The sequence below is a fragment of the Callionymus lyra genome, chromosome 2 (assembly GCF_982586985.1).
Source record: "Callionymus lyra chromosome 2, fCalLyr1.hap1.1, whole genome shotgun sequence".
In the NCBI taxonomy this organism is placed as follows: domain Eukaryota; kingdom Metazoa; phylum Chordata; class Actinopteri; order Syngnathiformes; family Callionymidae; genus Callionymus; species Callionymus lyra.
In genome coordinates, this window is record NC_141819.1 from 4,675,518 (window position 1) to 4,692,767 (window position 17,250).

The 17,250-nt window shown below is 38.3% G+C and overlaps 2 protein-coding genes across 2 annotated transcripts in view; both read left to right on the plus strand.

Annotated features, from left to right (window-relative positions):
- Positions 1 to 17,250, plus strand: part of LOC148085116 (NACHT, LRR and PYD domains-containing protein 3-like) — a 449,698-nt gene that overhangs the window by 142,631 nt on the left and 289,817 nt on the right. Inside the window, exons 10-13 of the mRNA XM_087781542.1 lie at positions 4,609 to 4,782; positions 11,426 to 11,599; positions 12,651 to 12,824; positions 13,440 to 13,613. Of these exons, the coding sequence (XP_087637668.1) occupies positions 4,609 to 4,782; positions 11,426 to 11,599; positions 12,651 to 12,824; positions 13,440 to 13,613 (696 nt within the window). The remainder of the gene's footprint in view (positions 1 to 4,608; positions 4,783 to 11,425; positions 11,600 to 12,650; positions 12,825 to 13,439; positions 13,614 to 17,250) is intronic.
- LOC148085119 (uncharacterized) lies at positions 163 to 1,149 on the plus strand. Its single transcript, XM_087785500.1, has 3 exons — positions 163 to 253; positions 724 to 793; positions 943 to 1,149. The coding sequence occupies exons 1-3, from the start codon at positions 204 to 206 to the stop codon at positions 1,147 to 1,149; spliced, it is 327 nt and encodes a 108-aa protein (XP_087641626.1). The 5' UTR covers positions 163 to 203.

The window sequence follows — 17,250 nt, forward strand, 5'->3', positions numbered from 1 at the left end:
TTTAAATACCCTCAGTGTGAGGAGCACGATGAACAGACCAGCACTCAGAGGTGAGACAAGGACCTCCAAGATTGTCCTCCATGTCTTCATTCTCACTCATTCTACTTCTGTGTTCAAGATCAAAGCAGCAGCAAGAACCTGCTGGACCTGGACCAAGATCTGGACCAGAACCCAGCTGTGTGTCTCTGAAGAGTGATCATTCAATGCCTAGATTGATTGACTTCAGAGGAAGTGAAGAGTCTCCAGGTGTGAGGTGAGAGTGAACAAGTGTGAGTCTACCAGGTTCATACACACATTAAACCAGAGAACTTCACTTCACTCACATCACCAGCAGGGGGAGATAAAGACACAATTAAAAACCTCAAACGTTGCTTTCACAGTTGTAGTGCAGAGGTGGACATGTGCAGCAGTGTGAGGACATCTAGTGGTTCAGCTGGTGAATACCAGGATATAAACAGATGAGAGTTGATCAGAGTTGTGTTTTCATCAGGATCCAGCAGGAGGAACCAGAATATTCTGGACTGTTGTGAGTCTTTGAAGAATAAGACCAAGAAGAATCATTTTTATATTCAAATATTCAAAATTATCAGTTCAGCTTGACAAGATTTAAGTTCTAATGGAGATAAAAGTGGGTTTTAAAAGGAACCTTCTAGTTTACTTATGATCAGAACCTTCAACACAACAAGAGTTTATTTACAGTCTGATTTCATCTCTTCTTCTCAGAGTGGACCATCAGAACTCAGAGCTTCTCATTGGTCAGCAACATCCCTCACAACTGGAAATCAAACGGCTTGTATGTTCATAAACTAGAGGAGGTCCTCATCCTAGGGGTTCCTTCTGTTCATCATCATTCAGCTGAATCCAAGTTAAAGCTTCTGGTCTTTGTGGTTCTTGAGATGATCCACTATCACTCTGACTTTCTTCTCTGTGATTCTGTTCCAGTCACTGGAGAGAAACTTCTACAACTATATGCAGAAGGAGCTGAAGAGAGTCTGGAGGTTTGTGAGTCCAGAGACTCCACAGACTGAGGAGGAAGATCAGAAGTGGAGAAGCATCAGAGAAGAATTCCTGAAGATCACAGTTCATCTCCTGAAGGACATGGAGGAGGAGGATCTGGCCGAGCGTCTGTGGAGCAGTAAGAACATGTGAACAAACATGATGAAGATGAAGAACACTTGCATCAGATCTGAAGATTTTACTCCATTTTCACCTTCTACAATCTTCTGACTCGTGTGACTTATGTCTTCATTCAGGAAGTCTTGCTTCAGAGTGTGGAGGACGACTGAAGAGGAGCCTGCAGAAGAAGTTCCACAGTGTGTCTGAGGGGGTCGCTAAAGCAGGAAACTCTGCTCCTCTGAATGAGATCTTCACTGAGCTCTACATCACTGAGGGGGGCACAGACCAGGTCAACCAGGAGCACGAGGTCCGACAGATCGAAGCAGCCACCAGGAACCAGACCAGACCAGAAACCACCATCAGACAAGAAGACCTCTTTAAAGCCTCACCTGAACGACCAATCAGAACACTGCTGACGAAGGGCGTGGCTGGCATTGGGAAGACCCTCCTGACACAGAAGGTCACTCTGGACTGGGCTGAAGACAAAGCCCACCAGAACTTCCACTTCATCTTTCCTTTCACCTTCAGAGAGCTGAACCTGCTGAAAGAGAAGAAGTTGAGTTTGATGGAACTTGTTCATCTTTTCTTTCCTGAAACCAGAGAATCCAGACTCAGCAGCTTTGAAGGACTCCAGGTTCTGTTCATCTTTGATGGTCTGGACGAGTGTCGACTCCCTCTGGACTTCAACAGTCGGCGCCTGATAGAAGCTACAGAGTCCACCTCAGTAGACGTCCTGCTGACAAACCTCATCAGGGGGGATCTTCTTCCCTCAGCTCGTCTCTGGATCACCACACGACCTGCAGCAGCCAACCAGATCCCTCCTGAGTGTGTGGACATGGTGACAGAGGTCAGAGGGTTCAATGACCTCCAGAAAGAGGAGTACTTCAGGAAGAGGTTCAGAGATGAGGAGCAGACCAGCAGCATCATGTCTCACATCAGGAGGTCACGAAGCATCTACATCATGTGTCACATCCCGATCTTCTGCTGGATCACTGCCACAGTTCTGGACATGTTGAAGAGCACAGAGACAGGACAGCTGCCCAACACCCTGACTGAGATGTACATCTACTTCCTGGTGGTTCAGATCAAAGTCAAGAAGGTGAAGTTCGACGGAGGATCTGGGACTGACAAAGTTTGGGATCATAAGAGCAAGAAGATGATGAAGTCTTTGGGAAAACTGGCTTTTGAGCATCTGCAGAGAGGAAACTTGATCTTCTATAAGTCAGACCTCACAGAGTGTGACATCAACATCTCAGCAGCTTCAGTTTACTCAGGAGTGTTCACTCAGATCTTCAGAGAGGAGAGAGGACTGTACCAGGACAAGGTGTTCTGCTTCATCCACCTGAGTGTTCAGGAGTTTCTGGCTGCTCTTCACGTCCACCAGACCTTCATCAACTCTGGAGTCAACCTGATGAAATCCAAACTAAAATACAAACCTTCAAGATTGTTGAAAAACAAAAGTCAAACAGAAAGGTTCTACCAGACAGCAATAGATGAAACTCTAAAAAGTCCAAATGGACATCTGGACTTGTTCCTGCGTTTCCTTCTGGGTCTTTCTCTGCAGACCAGCCAGAGTCTCCTTCCAGGTTTGTTGACACAGACAGGAAGTAGCTCCTGGACCAATCACAACACAGCAGAGCTCATCAAGAAGAAGATCAGTGAGGATGTGTCTCCAGAGAGAATCATCAACCTGTTCCACTGTCTGAATGAAGTGAAGGACACTTCTCTGGTGGAGGAGGTACAACAGAAGCTGAGATCAGGAGGTCACTCTGATCAAATGTCTTCTTCTCAATGGTCGGCCCTGGCCTTCATCTTACTGTCCTCAGAGGAACATTTGGATGAGTTTGACCTGAAGAAATACTCATTGACTGGTTCAGAAGAGGTTCTTGAGAGGCTTCTGCCGGTGGTTCAAGCTGCAAACAAAGTTCTGTAAGTTGTTCAAACATTTCTGATGATATGAACTAAACCTGAATGTTTGATTTACTCTTTGATGATTGTTGTGTTTGTCATCGTGTTTAACAAACTGATCCTAATTTAGACAAACCTTCCTCAAATATTCATACAATATGTGATTTTATGATGTAACTAGTTCAGTCTTGTCAAATAGAGAATTGAAAAGTAAAGATGTTAAGTAGTTTATAAAAATATCATCTTAATAAATCATTGTAATGATAAACAAACAAGCGTCAACGTTAAATGAAAATGAATAATAATCAAAAGAACATATTTCAAAGTTGAATGTGGTCAGAATGTGGGACTATCACACTAACAACTGCTTCTCAATGTTTTCTTCGCTTGTTCCCTGAATGAACTTTTGTGTTTGTTCATCTTCAACTGAAGGACATGAAACACACACACTTGAGTTCATCATTCTGCAGCTGTTGACCAATGAAATACTTGAAGACAGAAAGTCAACCACTGACACGCTTTTATTCTGTAACATTTGCTATTGGTTCATCCTTCTTGGTCAGGGCCCTCTCATCCCTGATGCATTCAATTGATGTGAGACAGAGGATCAGTGATGGAAACATAGATTCTGAAAGACTCAGAGAAACACAACACAAATACATGGACACATGTTTAAAGACTAAGAAGAGTTTTGATTCATGTTTTATGATCAGGAAAAAGGATGTCAGGTCAGCCCGGAATTGAACCCTCAACCTGTTGCCCACTGGTTCAGAAGACATTAGTAGAAACATGTGGCCTCATTAATTATACTGCGTATACACAAATGAATGTGTACGCAACATTTATTTATAGAAAATAAACTTAAGTTAGCATGTGTGACCTTCACAGCAGCTCTGAGCCTGATTTCTACAAAATCTTCATCTTAAATTCACATGAAGTTTCTTGAATGAAACAAAACCACGAAGGTTACATCAATAAAAATGCAGCTTTATTTAACTTTACTGTTTCATACAAAAGGTCAACTCTTGTCTTTTTCTCAGGAAATGTGTTCTATAAAAATAAATAATAAAATCAAAGGGGTTCGTCTTCATAGTCCTCTTTGTCCGACTGTGTGTATTTAATTTAAAATATTCATGTCAGGTATTTTTTAAGATTCTTTTTAAGCAAAATAAGTTCATAAATGTCACTTCCTGTTGGAGCAGTTGAATCTATTTTCAGCTCATGAACTGAATATTGAAAAACATTTGCTTTGTTTCTTATGCAAGTAGATCAGTGTCATCAGAGAATTGAAGGATTGAATTTAACAATTAATTTTATTAAAATGTTTTATTTTTTTAACCATAGAAATATTTTCTGAATCATTTTATTAAATAATTTGAATATATATTATATATTGGATTTTAAACACTTTCACATTTGTATATTAAATTAAAAAAGCCACTTGTCAAAAATATTGATTCTTGAATTTTTTTCATTTTATTTATTACTAAAATAACAATATTAAACTTTAAATAAACTCTTTCAATTCTTGTCAAATAGAAAATTGAAAAAGTCACTTGTTGATGAAACTCGTCTCTTTCACAGCCTGAACAGTTGTCGACTGTCAGAGAGAAGTTGTTCACTTCTGTCCTCAGTCCTCAGCTCTCCGTCCTCTAGTCTGACTCTACTGGACCTGAGTGACAACAAGCTGCAGGATCCAGGAGTGGAGCTGCTGTCTGCTGGACTGAAGAGTCCACACTGTCACCTGGAGACTCTCAGGTCAGAACATCATCTTCTCTCTTCATGTCTGGTCCACAGTTCATCTGGTTTCTTGTCTCAGGAGAAATGAAGATAGAAATAAATGTCATGTTTCTAATATCTGGAGAGAAACTAGACGAGTGTCGTCTCAGCTCTTGTTTCCTGGTTGATGAAGCAACTGAGCCAGATTTCCTTGTTCGCAGACGATGTGTTGATAAATGTCACTTCCTGTTGAAGTATTATTTATTTTCAGCTCATGAACTGAATGTTGAAAAACACTTTATTTAATTTAATTTGATTAATCAAGATCAAGTTGATCACATGAAAACATTCACTGAAATACTTGTTCATGTTCCAACAATTCAGCATAAATCAATGATGTCTCACTCACTGGTGACAGTTGCTGAGAGGATATCATTGAATAAACTACTGTCCATCATGGATGATGACAGTCATCCTCTGAACACTGTCATCAGTGAGCAGAGAAGCAGAATGAGTGCACGAATGCTCCTACCCAGGTGCAAAACAAATAGACTCAGGGACTCATTCATCCCTCGGGCTATTAAATTGTACAATTCTGAGTTCGGGGGCAGGAGTGGAGTGAAAGTATCTGGATGTTCTGTTCCATGTTAGTCTCTGTATCTTTGTCTTTGTTGTTTTTCTTTCCTTGACCTATGTTCTTTGTCTTTGTCTTTAGACTTAGATTGTGTCATCTTGTTCTTCCTCTTTATGTTCTTCTTATTTTATTTTTTATGTATTATTTTTTATTGTTTATGAAAAATTGCTGGCTATTGGTAAAAAACAATTTCCCAAAGGAGACCTCCTGAGGGATCAATAAAGTTTTACCTTACCTTACCTTACCTTACCTTACCTAGTTTGTAGGAAAGTCTGTTTTTCTAAAGTAAATATTTAACAACAAACCACAACCTCAACATTGTTGTTACTCCTTCTTCATGTTTGTGTTTCTGTCGTCATGTTCAACATTTCACCCTCATTTATACCAACCTGATGAATATTCAAACAAACATGTGACCATGATCTTATGAAAGTAAATAGTTGATTGTTTTTAAATAAAGAATTGAAAAAGTCACTTGTTGATTAAACTCGTGTCTTTCACAGGCTGAGCGACTGTCAACTGTCAGAGAGAAGTTGTTCACTTCTGTCCTCAGTCCTCAGCTCTCCGTCCTCTAGTCTGACTCTACTGGACCTGAGTGAGAACAAGCTGCAGGATCCAGGAGTGGAGCTGCTGTCTGCTGGACTGAAGAGTCCACACTGTCACCTGGAGACTCTCAGGTCAGAACATCATCTTTTCTACATCATCAAAGTTAAAATGTAAAGTCAGAGGTGGAAACACGAGTCAAAGTCTGTCATCACTTTGTTCTTCAGTGAAGCAGCTCATAGATACATTTGTATGTTTGTGTAGCAGGTAAAGATGTTACGTAGTTTATAAAAATATCATCTTAATAAATCATTGTAATGATAAACAAACAAGCGTCAACTTTAAATGAAAATGAATAATAATCAAAACAACAGTCCTTCATATTCTTTATCCAGTGTTCTCGCGTCATCTGTCTCGTAGAAGACAAAACACTTTAGAGTGGAATCTTGAGGTTTGTCTTTGATTTGTTTTCATTGTTTGTTTTTTCCACCGTTGTTGTCTCTGTTCTTCTCTCATGGTTCATCTGTTGTTCATGAGGTCTACGACTATTTTAACAGTCGACTGCTCACCAAATATTCAACCATTAAGTCGACTAATCGCATCATTCTTACATTTTTCTTCAATTTATCATGAAGTTTCTTTAATGAAACAAAACTACTTTACTTACTTTAAGATTCTTTTGAAGCTAAATATGTTCATAAATGTTCATTGAAGCCAATAAGTTTTGTTTGTCATGTCTTTTACTGAGACTCCAATTCATTCAGCAACAGTCCAAACCAACAGAGTCAAAACAACCATCAACGGAGACTTAAAACATAAACAAAAAAACAGCAGATCTTTGTTCACTTAATAAGTATTTTGTACACGTCAGTATTATTAAAGGAATCATAAATACATTTGTCTTGTGACAGAGAAAACACTCAGAGTGATGACTTTGACGAACTGAACCACATTAACAAGTCATTTCAAAGTCAATTGTTTACAATAAATGACTGTTTTTACTTGAATTTAATGTTGCAACTGTGTGAATAAAATCATTATAAAATAAAGATAAATAATACAATTATAAATAACTTAATTTCACTGACACGTATAGAAAGTATAGTTTTGTAAAAGCATCAGTTAACAGTCAAATCATATATTTATGATCATTTTAAAGACGTGGTTAAAGTCATCATGTGTGGTGGATGTAAAGAGATCAATGAAAGTTGATGTCATTTGCTGTAAGATTAACTTCAAATGTGAAGAAGATATTTCTGTTTGATTATTGATTCTTTCAGGTAGTAGATCCAGATATGAACATTTTATTTTGTAACATTTAGGAAATCCATGTGTGGTGAGTTGTTTGTTTTTGTACAGTGTAGGCTGCCCTTATCGTGAATGAATGTTCGCTCCATTACTAATAAATCCTTTATTCTTAATGATCTTTTAACAAGAGTTAATTTGGATGTATTATGTCTTTCTGAGACTTGGCAAAGAGAGGAAGAATTTATTCATCTGAACGAACTCTGTCCAGTAGGGAGCGCTGTCCTGGGGAAGCCTCGCCTCTCTGGTCGTGGGGGAGGTCTTGCTACAGTTTTTAGGGAGAGTTGTTCTTGCAAAGTGATTCAGACACAGGAATTCACTTCTTTTGAGTCTTAGATGATCTTAGTTGGTTCTATAAGACCTTTCTATTGTGTGTCAATCAATCTACCGCCCGACTGGTCCTGCGGCGGTGTTCTTGAAAGACTTCAGTGACTTCTTATCTTACATTATTCAAATGGAATCTGTTCTTATTCTTGGAGAATTTAATCTTCATGTTGATGACATTAAATCTTGCTCTGCTAAAGAAATTTAACTTTAACAGAAGGCTTTAATTTTGAGCAACATGTTTCTGAACCCACTCATCGAAAAGGCCACATTTTAGACTTAGTTTTTACTCTTGGCCTGGACATTTCTAATGTATCTGTACATGATGTCCATCTGAGTGATCATTCTCTTGTCTTGTTTAACCTGGACTTCATCCTTGAACCTAAGCCTTTGAAAGTTAGGTCTCAGAGACGTGTCATCTAAGCTGATACTGCAGACAGTTTTTCTACTATGTTTGACTCTCTTTTCTTTGATGACTGCCCAAACTTAGACAGTTTGATTCACTGTTCACTGTTGTGTTGAAATACTGGATCAAGTGGCACCTGTTAAGTCCAACTTGAAAATTCAGAAAAAAAACGATGCCCTTGGACAAATGAAGATCTCCTGAGTCTGAAGAGACTTTGTCGAAAGACTGAGCGTCTCTGCAAGTCTACTAAACTTGAGGTGCACAGACTTCACCTCAGGGATCTGATGTCTTTTTACAATCAGATGGTAGAAACTGCTAGATCTGATTACATCAGAAAACTGGTAGCAGCTAATAAGAAAAACCCCAAAGTTTTGTTTGACACGATTAATTCTCTCGTGTCTCCTGCTCCTCAAATCACGCCTGTCTTCTGTGAAGCTGACAGAAATGCATTGTTGAGATTTTTCATTGACAAAATTAAATTGATCAAAGAGAAAATCTCTCCCCCTTTGTTTGGAACCCCTACTGTCTCTGAGCCCCTCTCCTCCTCTTGGTCTTCCTTCACTGCTGTATCGTTGGGTGATTTTTCGGCACTAGTGAACAAGATGAAACCCTCCTCTTGCTCAGATGACGTCCTTCCTTGTAGGCTTTTTATCAAAGCATTTGATGTAATTGGCCCCTGGGTTACCAATATGGTGAACCTCTCCCTTTCCACAGGGGTTTTTCTCAATGCATTTAAACATGCCATTGTAGAGCCGCTGCTCAAAAAGCCAGGCTTAGACCCAACTGACCTCAGTAATTTCAGGCCTATTTCTAAGCTCCCTTTCTTGTCCAAGATCTTGGAGAAGGTGGTGTCTGAGCAGCTGTCTTTGTTCCTGGATCAGAGCGACATCCATGAGAAGTTTCAGTCTGGCTTCCGTAAACATCACTCTACGGAGACAGCTTTATTGAAAGTATCCAGTGACATCATGATGTCGGCTGACTCGGGTCAATACACTGTTCTGGTTCTCTTGGATCTGTCCTCAGCCTTTTACACAGTAGATCACCAGATCCTGCTGAGAAGACTGAGGGATGAAGTTAGACTGTCTGGGTCTGTGTTAGAATGGTTCTCATCTTACCTTTCTGGTCGCAGTTTTAGTGTATCTGACAATCAAATGAGGTCTGAATCGGCAGATCTGATGTGTGGAGTCACTCAAGGTTCTGTTGTCGGTCCTTTATTGTTTTTGCTGTACTTGATTCCCCTCGGTAAAATCATTCAGAGATTTCCTGATGTTTCTTATCACATTTTTGCTGATGACATGCAGCTCTACTGCTCTGTTGATCCAACTGAGCCCCAGAAGCTGAACAGCTTAGTCAATAGTTTGCTAGAAATCAAACAATGGCTGAGTGAAAACACTCTGCAGCTAAATGTGGACAAAACTGAAACTCTGGTGATTGCTCCTGATTATAAGGTTCCAGGGTTGAGTCAGTACTTGGGTGACTTAGGTCAGTCTGTCAAACTGAGCCTGAGCAACCTGGGTGTTGTATTTGATAAAGACATGTTTCTTGTTCAACACTGTAGAAAACTGACCAGAAACTGTTTCCTTCAACTGAGAAAAATCTCTTAACTTAGGAAAATGTTGTCTGAACATGATTTAGAGCTTGTAATCCATGCGTTTGTGTCAGGTTAATTTTCACATCTTATCAAGAAAGAGGTGTCTCGCCTGCAGTTGATTCAGAACTCTGAAGCGAGAATTCTGACTCGCTCAAGTAGAAGAACTCACATTTCTCCGATCCTTCACTGGCTTCCAGTTTCTTTCAGGATCAACATTAATATTCTGGTTCTTACTTTCAGATCTATTCATGGTCAGGCTCCTCCTTACATCACTGATCTGATCCAGCCTTACACCCCAGCTCGGGCTCTGAGGTCTGTGGATCAGAATCTACTGATGGTTCCACGCACACGTTTCAGGACCAGAGGAGAGAATTCCTTCCAGGCTGATGCTCCTAAGCTTTGGAAAAATCTTCTTCTCTCTTTGTGCTTGATGGATCTACTGACTCCTTTAAGAAACATCTTAAGACGTTTTTATTTGTTCAGGCTTTTCCTTGATTTTCTGGAACTCCTGTTGTGTTATCAGCTTTATCTTGACCTTTAAAGTATATACTTTATTGAATATTGTTTTGTTTTTTTAAGCGCTTTGTGACCCTGGTCTGGAAAAGCGCTATACAAATAAAAATGACTTACTTACTTACTTACTTGTTAACTTGTCATCTTCTTCAGCCACTGGTTACGACTTCTTCACCCTCATTTAGAGGATTAGCGCCCCCACAAAAAGGACAGGAGAGATGAAGTATTGACGTGACAACCAAGTGTGTTGTAAGAAAATATCAATATTTGTGCTCAGGTTATATACGGGTGTGAAAACTAACATGTTGGTAAGAAATGTCTTTCTCCAATGATTTGTGAGGCTCATCTACAACTACTTCACTTCACACTGAACACATGTGTCTCCATTTCATGTTGAATCCATTGTGCTGATGGTATCTGTGATCATTCTCCTGACATCTGACTGTTGCAACAATCAGTCTCATCAAGTTGATCATGGTTTTCAACATTTTCAAGGTCAAACATTGAGAGAAAGTGTCGATTTCCTACTTTGAATATGACGTGTTGATAAATGTCACTTCCTGTTGGAGCAGTTGAATCTATTTTCAGCTCATGAACTGAATATTGAAAAACATTTGCTTTGTTTCTTATGCAAGTAGATCAGTGTCATCAGAGAATTGAAGGATTTAATTTAAAATTTCATTTTATTGAAATATTTTATTTTTTTTAACCATAGAATTATTTTCAGAATAATTTGATCCAATAATTTCAATATTGAAAGGTTGATTTTTTTTCATTAAATAATGGAATCATTTTTTACACTTAGAGTTAAATATTCCTATTTATAATAATTCACAAATAAATATCCTTGATTCACTTATTTTCCTTATTCAGACTCATATGTCTATTTAAAAAGTATTGAATCTAGAAATTGTATTTTTAAATTATTTTAAATTCGTATTATTCAATTAAATTAATAGAACCCTTGATATACAAATCATTTACTTATTTAATATTCAATAATTCAAAAAACGAATTCAACATTTAAAGGTTGAAACCATTCAATATTGTGATGGCACTGATATACTTCCATAGTTTCTCTTCATCTGGTCCATCAACATCAAATCAACCATAACATGAACACATTCGATCAAACACTTGTTGATGTTCAAAAGTCCAGCATGAATCAATGACGTGTCAATAGTTGGTATCAAAGGTTTGAAAGAAACTTTGACTGAACTATATTAGAGAGGAAGCAGACAACAAACCACAACTGAAGATCTTATCAATGGAAATAGTTGAGTTTGTCTTTAAATAAACTCTTTCAGTTCTTGTCAAATAGAAAATTGAAAAAGTCACTTGTTGATGAAACTCGTCTCTTTCACAGGCTGGACAATTGTTTCCTGTCAGAGAGAAGTTGTTCACTTCTGTCCTCAGTCCTCAGCTCTCCGTCCTCTAGTCTGACTCTACTGGACCTGAGTTACAACGAGCTGCAGGATCCAGGAGTGGAGCTGCTGTCTGCTGGACTGAAGAGTCCACACTGTCACCTGGAGACTCTCAGGTCAGAACATCATCTTTTCTACATCATCAAAGCTCAAATGTAAAGTCAGAGGTGGAAACACGAGTCAAAGTCTGTCATCACTTTGTTCTTCAGTGAAGCAGCTCATAGATACATTTGTATGTTTGTGTAGCAGGTAAAGATGTTACGTAGTTTATAAAAATATCATCTTAATAAATCATTGTAATGATAAACAAACAAGCGTCAACTTTAAATGAAAATGATATATAATAATAATCAAAACGACATATTTAAAACATGTGGCCTCATTAATTATACTGCGTATACACAAATGAATGTGTACGCAACATTTATTTATAGAAAATAAACTTAAGTTAGCATGTGTGACCTTCACAGCAGCTCTGAGCCTGATTTCTACAAAATCTTCATCTTAAATTCACATGAAGTTTCTTGAATGAAACAAAACCACGAAGGTTACATCAATAAAAATGCAGCTTTATTTAACTTTACTGTTTCATACAAAAGGTCAACTCTTGTCTTTTTCTCAGGAAATATGTTCTATAAAAATAAATAATAAAATCAAAGGGGTTCGTCTTCATAGTCCTCTTTGTCCGACTGCATGTATTTAATTTAAAATATTCATGTCAAGTATTACTTTAAGATTCTTTTTAAGCAAAATATGTTCATAAATGTCACTTCCTGTTGGAGCAGTTGAATCTATTTTCAGCTCATGAACTGAATATTGAAAAACATTTGCTTTGTTTCTTATGCAAGTAGATCAGTGTCATCAGAGAATTGAAGGATTGAATTTAACATTTAATTTTATTAAAATGTTCTATTTTTTTAACCATAGAAATATTTTCTGAATCATTTTATTAAATAATTTGAATATATATTATATATTGGATTTTAAACACTTTCACATTTGTATATTAAATTAAAAAAGCCACTTGTTAAAAATATTGAATCTTGATTTTTTTTAATTTTATTTATTACTTAAATAACAATATTAAACTATAAATAAACTCTTTAAATTCTTGTCAAATAGAAAATTGAAAAAGTCACTTGTTGATGAAACTCGTCTCTTTCACAGGCTGAGAGACTGTGGACTGTCAGAGAGAAGTTGTTCACTTCTGTCCTCAGTCCTCAGCTCTCCGTCCTCTAGTCTGACTCTACTGGACCTGAGTGACAACTACCTGCAGGATCCAGGAGTGGAGCTGCTGTCTGCTGGACTGAAGAGTCCACACTGTCACCTGGAGACTCTCAGGTCAGAACATCATCTTCTCTCTTCATGTCTGGTCCACAGTTCATCTGGTTTCTTGTCTCTCAGGAGAAATGAAGATAGAAATAAATGTCATGATTCTAATATCTGGAGAGAAACTAGACGAGTGTCGTCTCAGCTCTTGTTTCCTGGTTGATGAAGCAACTGAGCCAGATTTCCTTGTTCGCAGACGATGTGTTGATAAATGTCACTTCCTGTTGAAGTATTATTTATTTTCAGCTCATGAACTGAATGTTGAAAAACACTTTATTTAATTTAATTTGATTAATCAAGATCAAGTTGATCACATGAAAACATTCACTGAAATACTTGTTCATGTTCCAACAATTCAGCATAAATCAATGATGTCTCACTAGTTTGTAGGAAAGTCTGTTTTTCTAAAGTAAATATTTAACAACAAACCACAACCTCAACATTGTTGTTACTCCTTCTTCATGTTTGTGTTTCTGTCGTCATGTTCAACATTTCACCCTCATTTATACCAACCTGATAAATATTCAAACAAACATGTGACCATGATCTTATGAAAGTAAATAGTTGATTGTTTTTAAATAAAGAATTGAAAAAGTCACTTGTTGATGAAACTCGTCTCTTTCACAGCCTGATCAGATGTGAACTGTCAGAGAGAAGTTGTTCACTTCTGTCCTCAGTCCTCAGCTCTCCGTCCTCTAGTCTGACTCTACTGGACCTGAGTCACAACAACCTGCAGGATCCAGGAGTGGAGCTGCTGTCTGCTGGACTGAAGAGTCCACACTGTCACCTGGAGACTCTCAGGTCAGAACATCATCTTCTCTTGGTTCTGATAAGTTTCTAAAAGTGTTTCTCCTTCATTTCAGTCTGTCAGGGTGTCAGATCTCAGAGAGAGGTTGTTCTTCTCTGGCCTCAGCTCTGACATTGAACCCATCCCACCTGAGAGAACTGGACCTGAGCTTCAATCATCCAGGAGGACCAGGACTGGAGCTGCTGTCTGCTGGACTGAAGAGTCCAGACTGGAGACTGGAGACTCTCAGGTATGAACAGAGCAGCAGAACTCACTGACTGAACTCCAAAGATCTTCAGACATTTGATGCTCAGACTCTTCATCTGAACTGAGCACATGAATCCAAACTCTGAGTTCCTCCATGTTCTCCTGCTGGACACCAGTGGAAGCATGAAGGAGACAGTTGAGACTGAGCAGCCTGTTTATAGATCCATCTTTGTTGTCATCAACAGTCATGACTGAGTCGTCCACTGAGAATGAAACAATATTCATGAAACATCTGAATCAAATGAATCTGATCTTCTGACTCTTTCTTTCTCCAGGCTGGATAACTGTGGACCACATATGTTAGACCTTCATCCATGAATGGTAAGTTTGATTCCATTGATTGACTTCAACATCAAAGCTCATCTGCTGACACAGCAGTTGAAGGTCTTTGTGGACATGGACTTGATGAAGAAGATTCCAGAACAAACGTGCAGATGTTAAAGACTCACAGTTACAGTATCAAGTGAAGCTCTGATTCCAAATCTTCAAGTCCTTCAGCTCAAAACTCTTCAGGAGCTTCAACATCAACATTGTTTCAGTTTGACTGTCAGTGGAGAACAAAGAAATATTTCTGTCAAATATTTGAAATCAGACGTGAGTTTGATCATCAACTCACAATGTTGAGTCACTTTAAACATCATTTCACACATGAATCACTTCATATTGAATCATGTGTTCACTTGAACATCTTCATCACAACTAGACTAGACTCATGTTAGCTACATGCTAGTTTAGCTGCTGACTTCATCTTCAAATCTGACATTCAAGATGATTCTGGGATGTTTCAGTCACATGGTTCTTCTCTCAAGTTCTCAGAAGAATGTTGACAGAACATTGACTCGTCTCAGTTTGGATCAGTATATGATCGTCAAGACAACGTTCTTCCACCATCATCACCTCATGTCTCTTCTTCTCTCAGTCTTCACTCTCACTGGACTCACACACAGCAGCGCCTCCTACTGTCCAACGACAACAGGAACTTGATGGAGGATCAGGATTATCTGGATCATCCTGACAGATTTGAAAAGCTGCGACTGAGGGGTGACTACCACAGTGACTCTCAGAAGAAACAGAGGGAAATAACTTGAAGAGAATTACAGATCAAGCAAGAAGATGAATGTTAAGATGTTCCTTCCAGACTGTTTGATCAACTTCAAATGACTTCAATACATGATTATATTTTTACAGCTCGACTCATTCTTGAAACATCCTGACCTGAAGAGGAACAATCTATTCAAAGATACAAGTAATGGTTCATTGTTTTGCTGCTCATCTGATTATATAGTTTAATGGTTATTTTACTTGTCTTGTCCACTAGAGGGTAGTCATACTTTTGCTATGAAGCAGTAAATCAAAGAGAAACTTTGAGACCAAAGAAGGAAAATCTCTCTTTAAAACTAATAAACATCATGTATTTAAACAAAGTAATTGAACTTTTACTAAACCTCTTCACTTTGATGTTTCCTGATCTTGTTTTCAAATAAATCCACTGGTTTGGTCACTTTTTTTTGTTCATCTTCTGTCCAAGAAAATTCACACACACACACTTACACATGCAAACACACACTCTCTATATCTATTCCCATTAGTGGCCACTTGATGGCGCTAGTGTAGCTATTCCATTGTGACTATAGTCTACCTTTAGTAACGAGATAATAATGAGGATTATTCTGAGAAACACCCTAATTAATTATTATTTATAGGAAATAAAGAAGTAAATGACTTTGATGATAACTAGCTTCTCTCTATAGACTACATATTAGTTGACAATAGTATTTAATAAGAAAGTAATATTAATAAAACAGTTTCTTTTGAACAAAAAAAAAAAGATTAAAGGCGTCAAACATGTTCCAAATGTAACAATATACTTCTACGTATTAATGGCATCCTGGGGGTCAATGGATCAGCGTTCACGTCGTATCCTCTGTCAGTACCCGCCGAGGGAAACTAATGATCCTTCCAGCAGACTAACTTCTAAGAGACAAAGCCTGCAGGTCTTACCTATCCTACCCACCCTGCCATCTACATATGTGGGGGGCAGCCACCACCCTGACTGTGGATACCCAGTAGTGGATAGTGTTGTTGAGACACTTTCACACAGGTCATCCAGAAACTACCTTTTTCTGACTAATGACCCCAAATAAAGATGATCTTTCCACTCATCCAGGTGAAGATATGAATCGATAAAGCTGGTGTCGTCCAAGTTCTTGTGTTCACCGTCATAAACTGCCAGAAGAATCAACAATAGAGAATATGAGGAGTTCAAAATGTAAAAAAGAGGTTTAATGGCATGATTAACTACATGAGAAAATTCTTAACTAATCTCTCAAAAACAAACACTTAGACAAAAAGACTAAAAAGAAAAGTGAATATTGAAGTATGATGACTGACAACATGTTTATTCATCAAATTCATACAGCAAATGTTTATAATATCAATGATTGCTCCAGACTGCGTTTCCTGGTGAGGATCGATGAAAAGTTCAAAACTGAAAGAATACAAGTTAAAAGACTCCTGTTATAATAAAATGTGTCTTAAATGACCAATTTTCTGATTCAAACTTTTCTTCCCTGATGTCTCCTGGTTTCACTGCAGAATGTTTACAACATTAACACAAACATACTTGATTCCTCTGGGTAAAAATCATTCAGAGATTTCCTGATGTTTCTTAACACATGTTTGCTGATGACATCCAGCTCTACTGCTCTTTTGATCCAACTGAGCCCCAGAGGCTAAACTTAGTCAATTGTTTACTAGAAATCAAACAATGATTGAAAACACTTTGCAGCTAAATGTGGAAAAAACTGAAACTTTGGTTATTGTTGATGATAAGGTTCCAGGGTTGAGTCAGTACTTGGGTGACTTAGGTCAGTCTGTCAAACTGAGCCTGAGAAACCTGGGTGTTGTATTTGACAAAGACATGTCTCTTGTTCAACACTGAAGAAAACTGACCAGAAACTGTTTCAACTAAGAAAAATCTCTAAACTTAGGAAAATGTTGTCGGAACATGATCTGGAGCTTGTAATCAATACTATTGCAACCATTTGTTTTCATGTCTAAACAAGAAGGATGTGTCTCGCCTGCAGTTGATTCAGAACTCTGCAGCGAGAATTCTGACCCGCTCAAGTAGAAGAACTCACATTTCTCCGATCCTTAAATCTCTTCACTGGCTGCCAGTTTCTTTCAGGATCATTTTAAAATTCTGGTTCTTACTTTCAGATCTATTCATGGTCAGACCTTCCATCAGTGATCTGATCCAGCCTTACACCCCAGCTCGGGCTCTGAGGTCTGTGGATCAGAATCTACTGATGGTTCCTCGCACACGATTCAGGACCAGAGGAGAGAAATCCTTCCAGGCTGTTGCTCCTAAGGTTTGGAACGTTC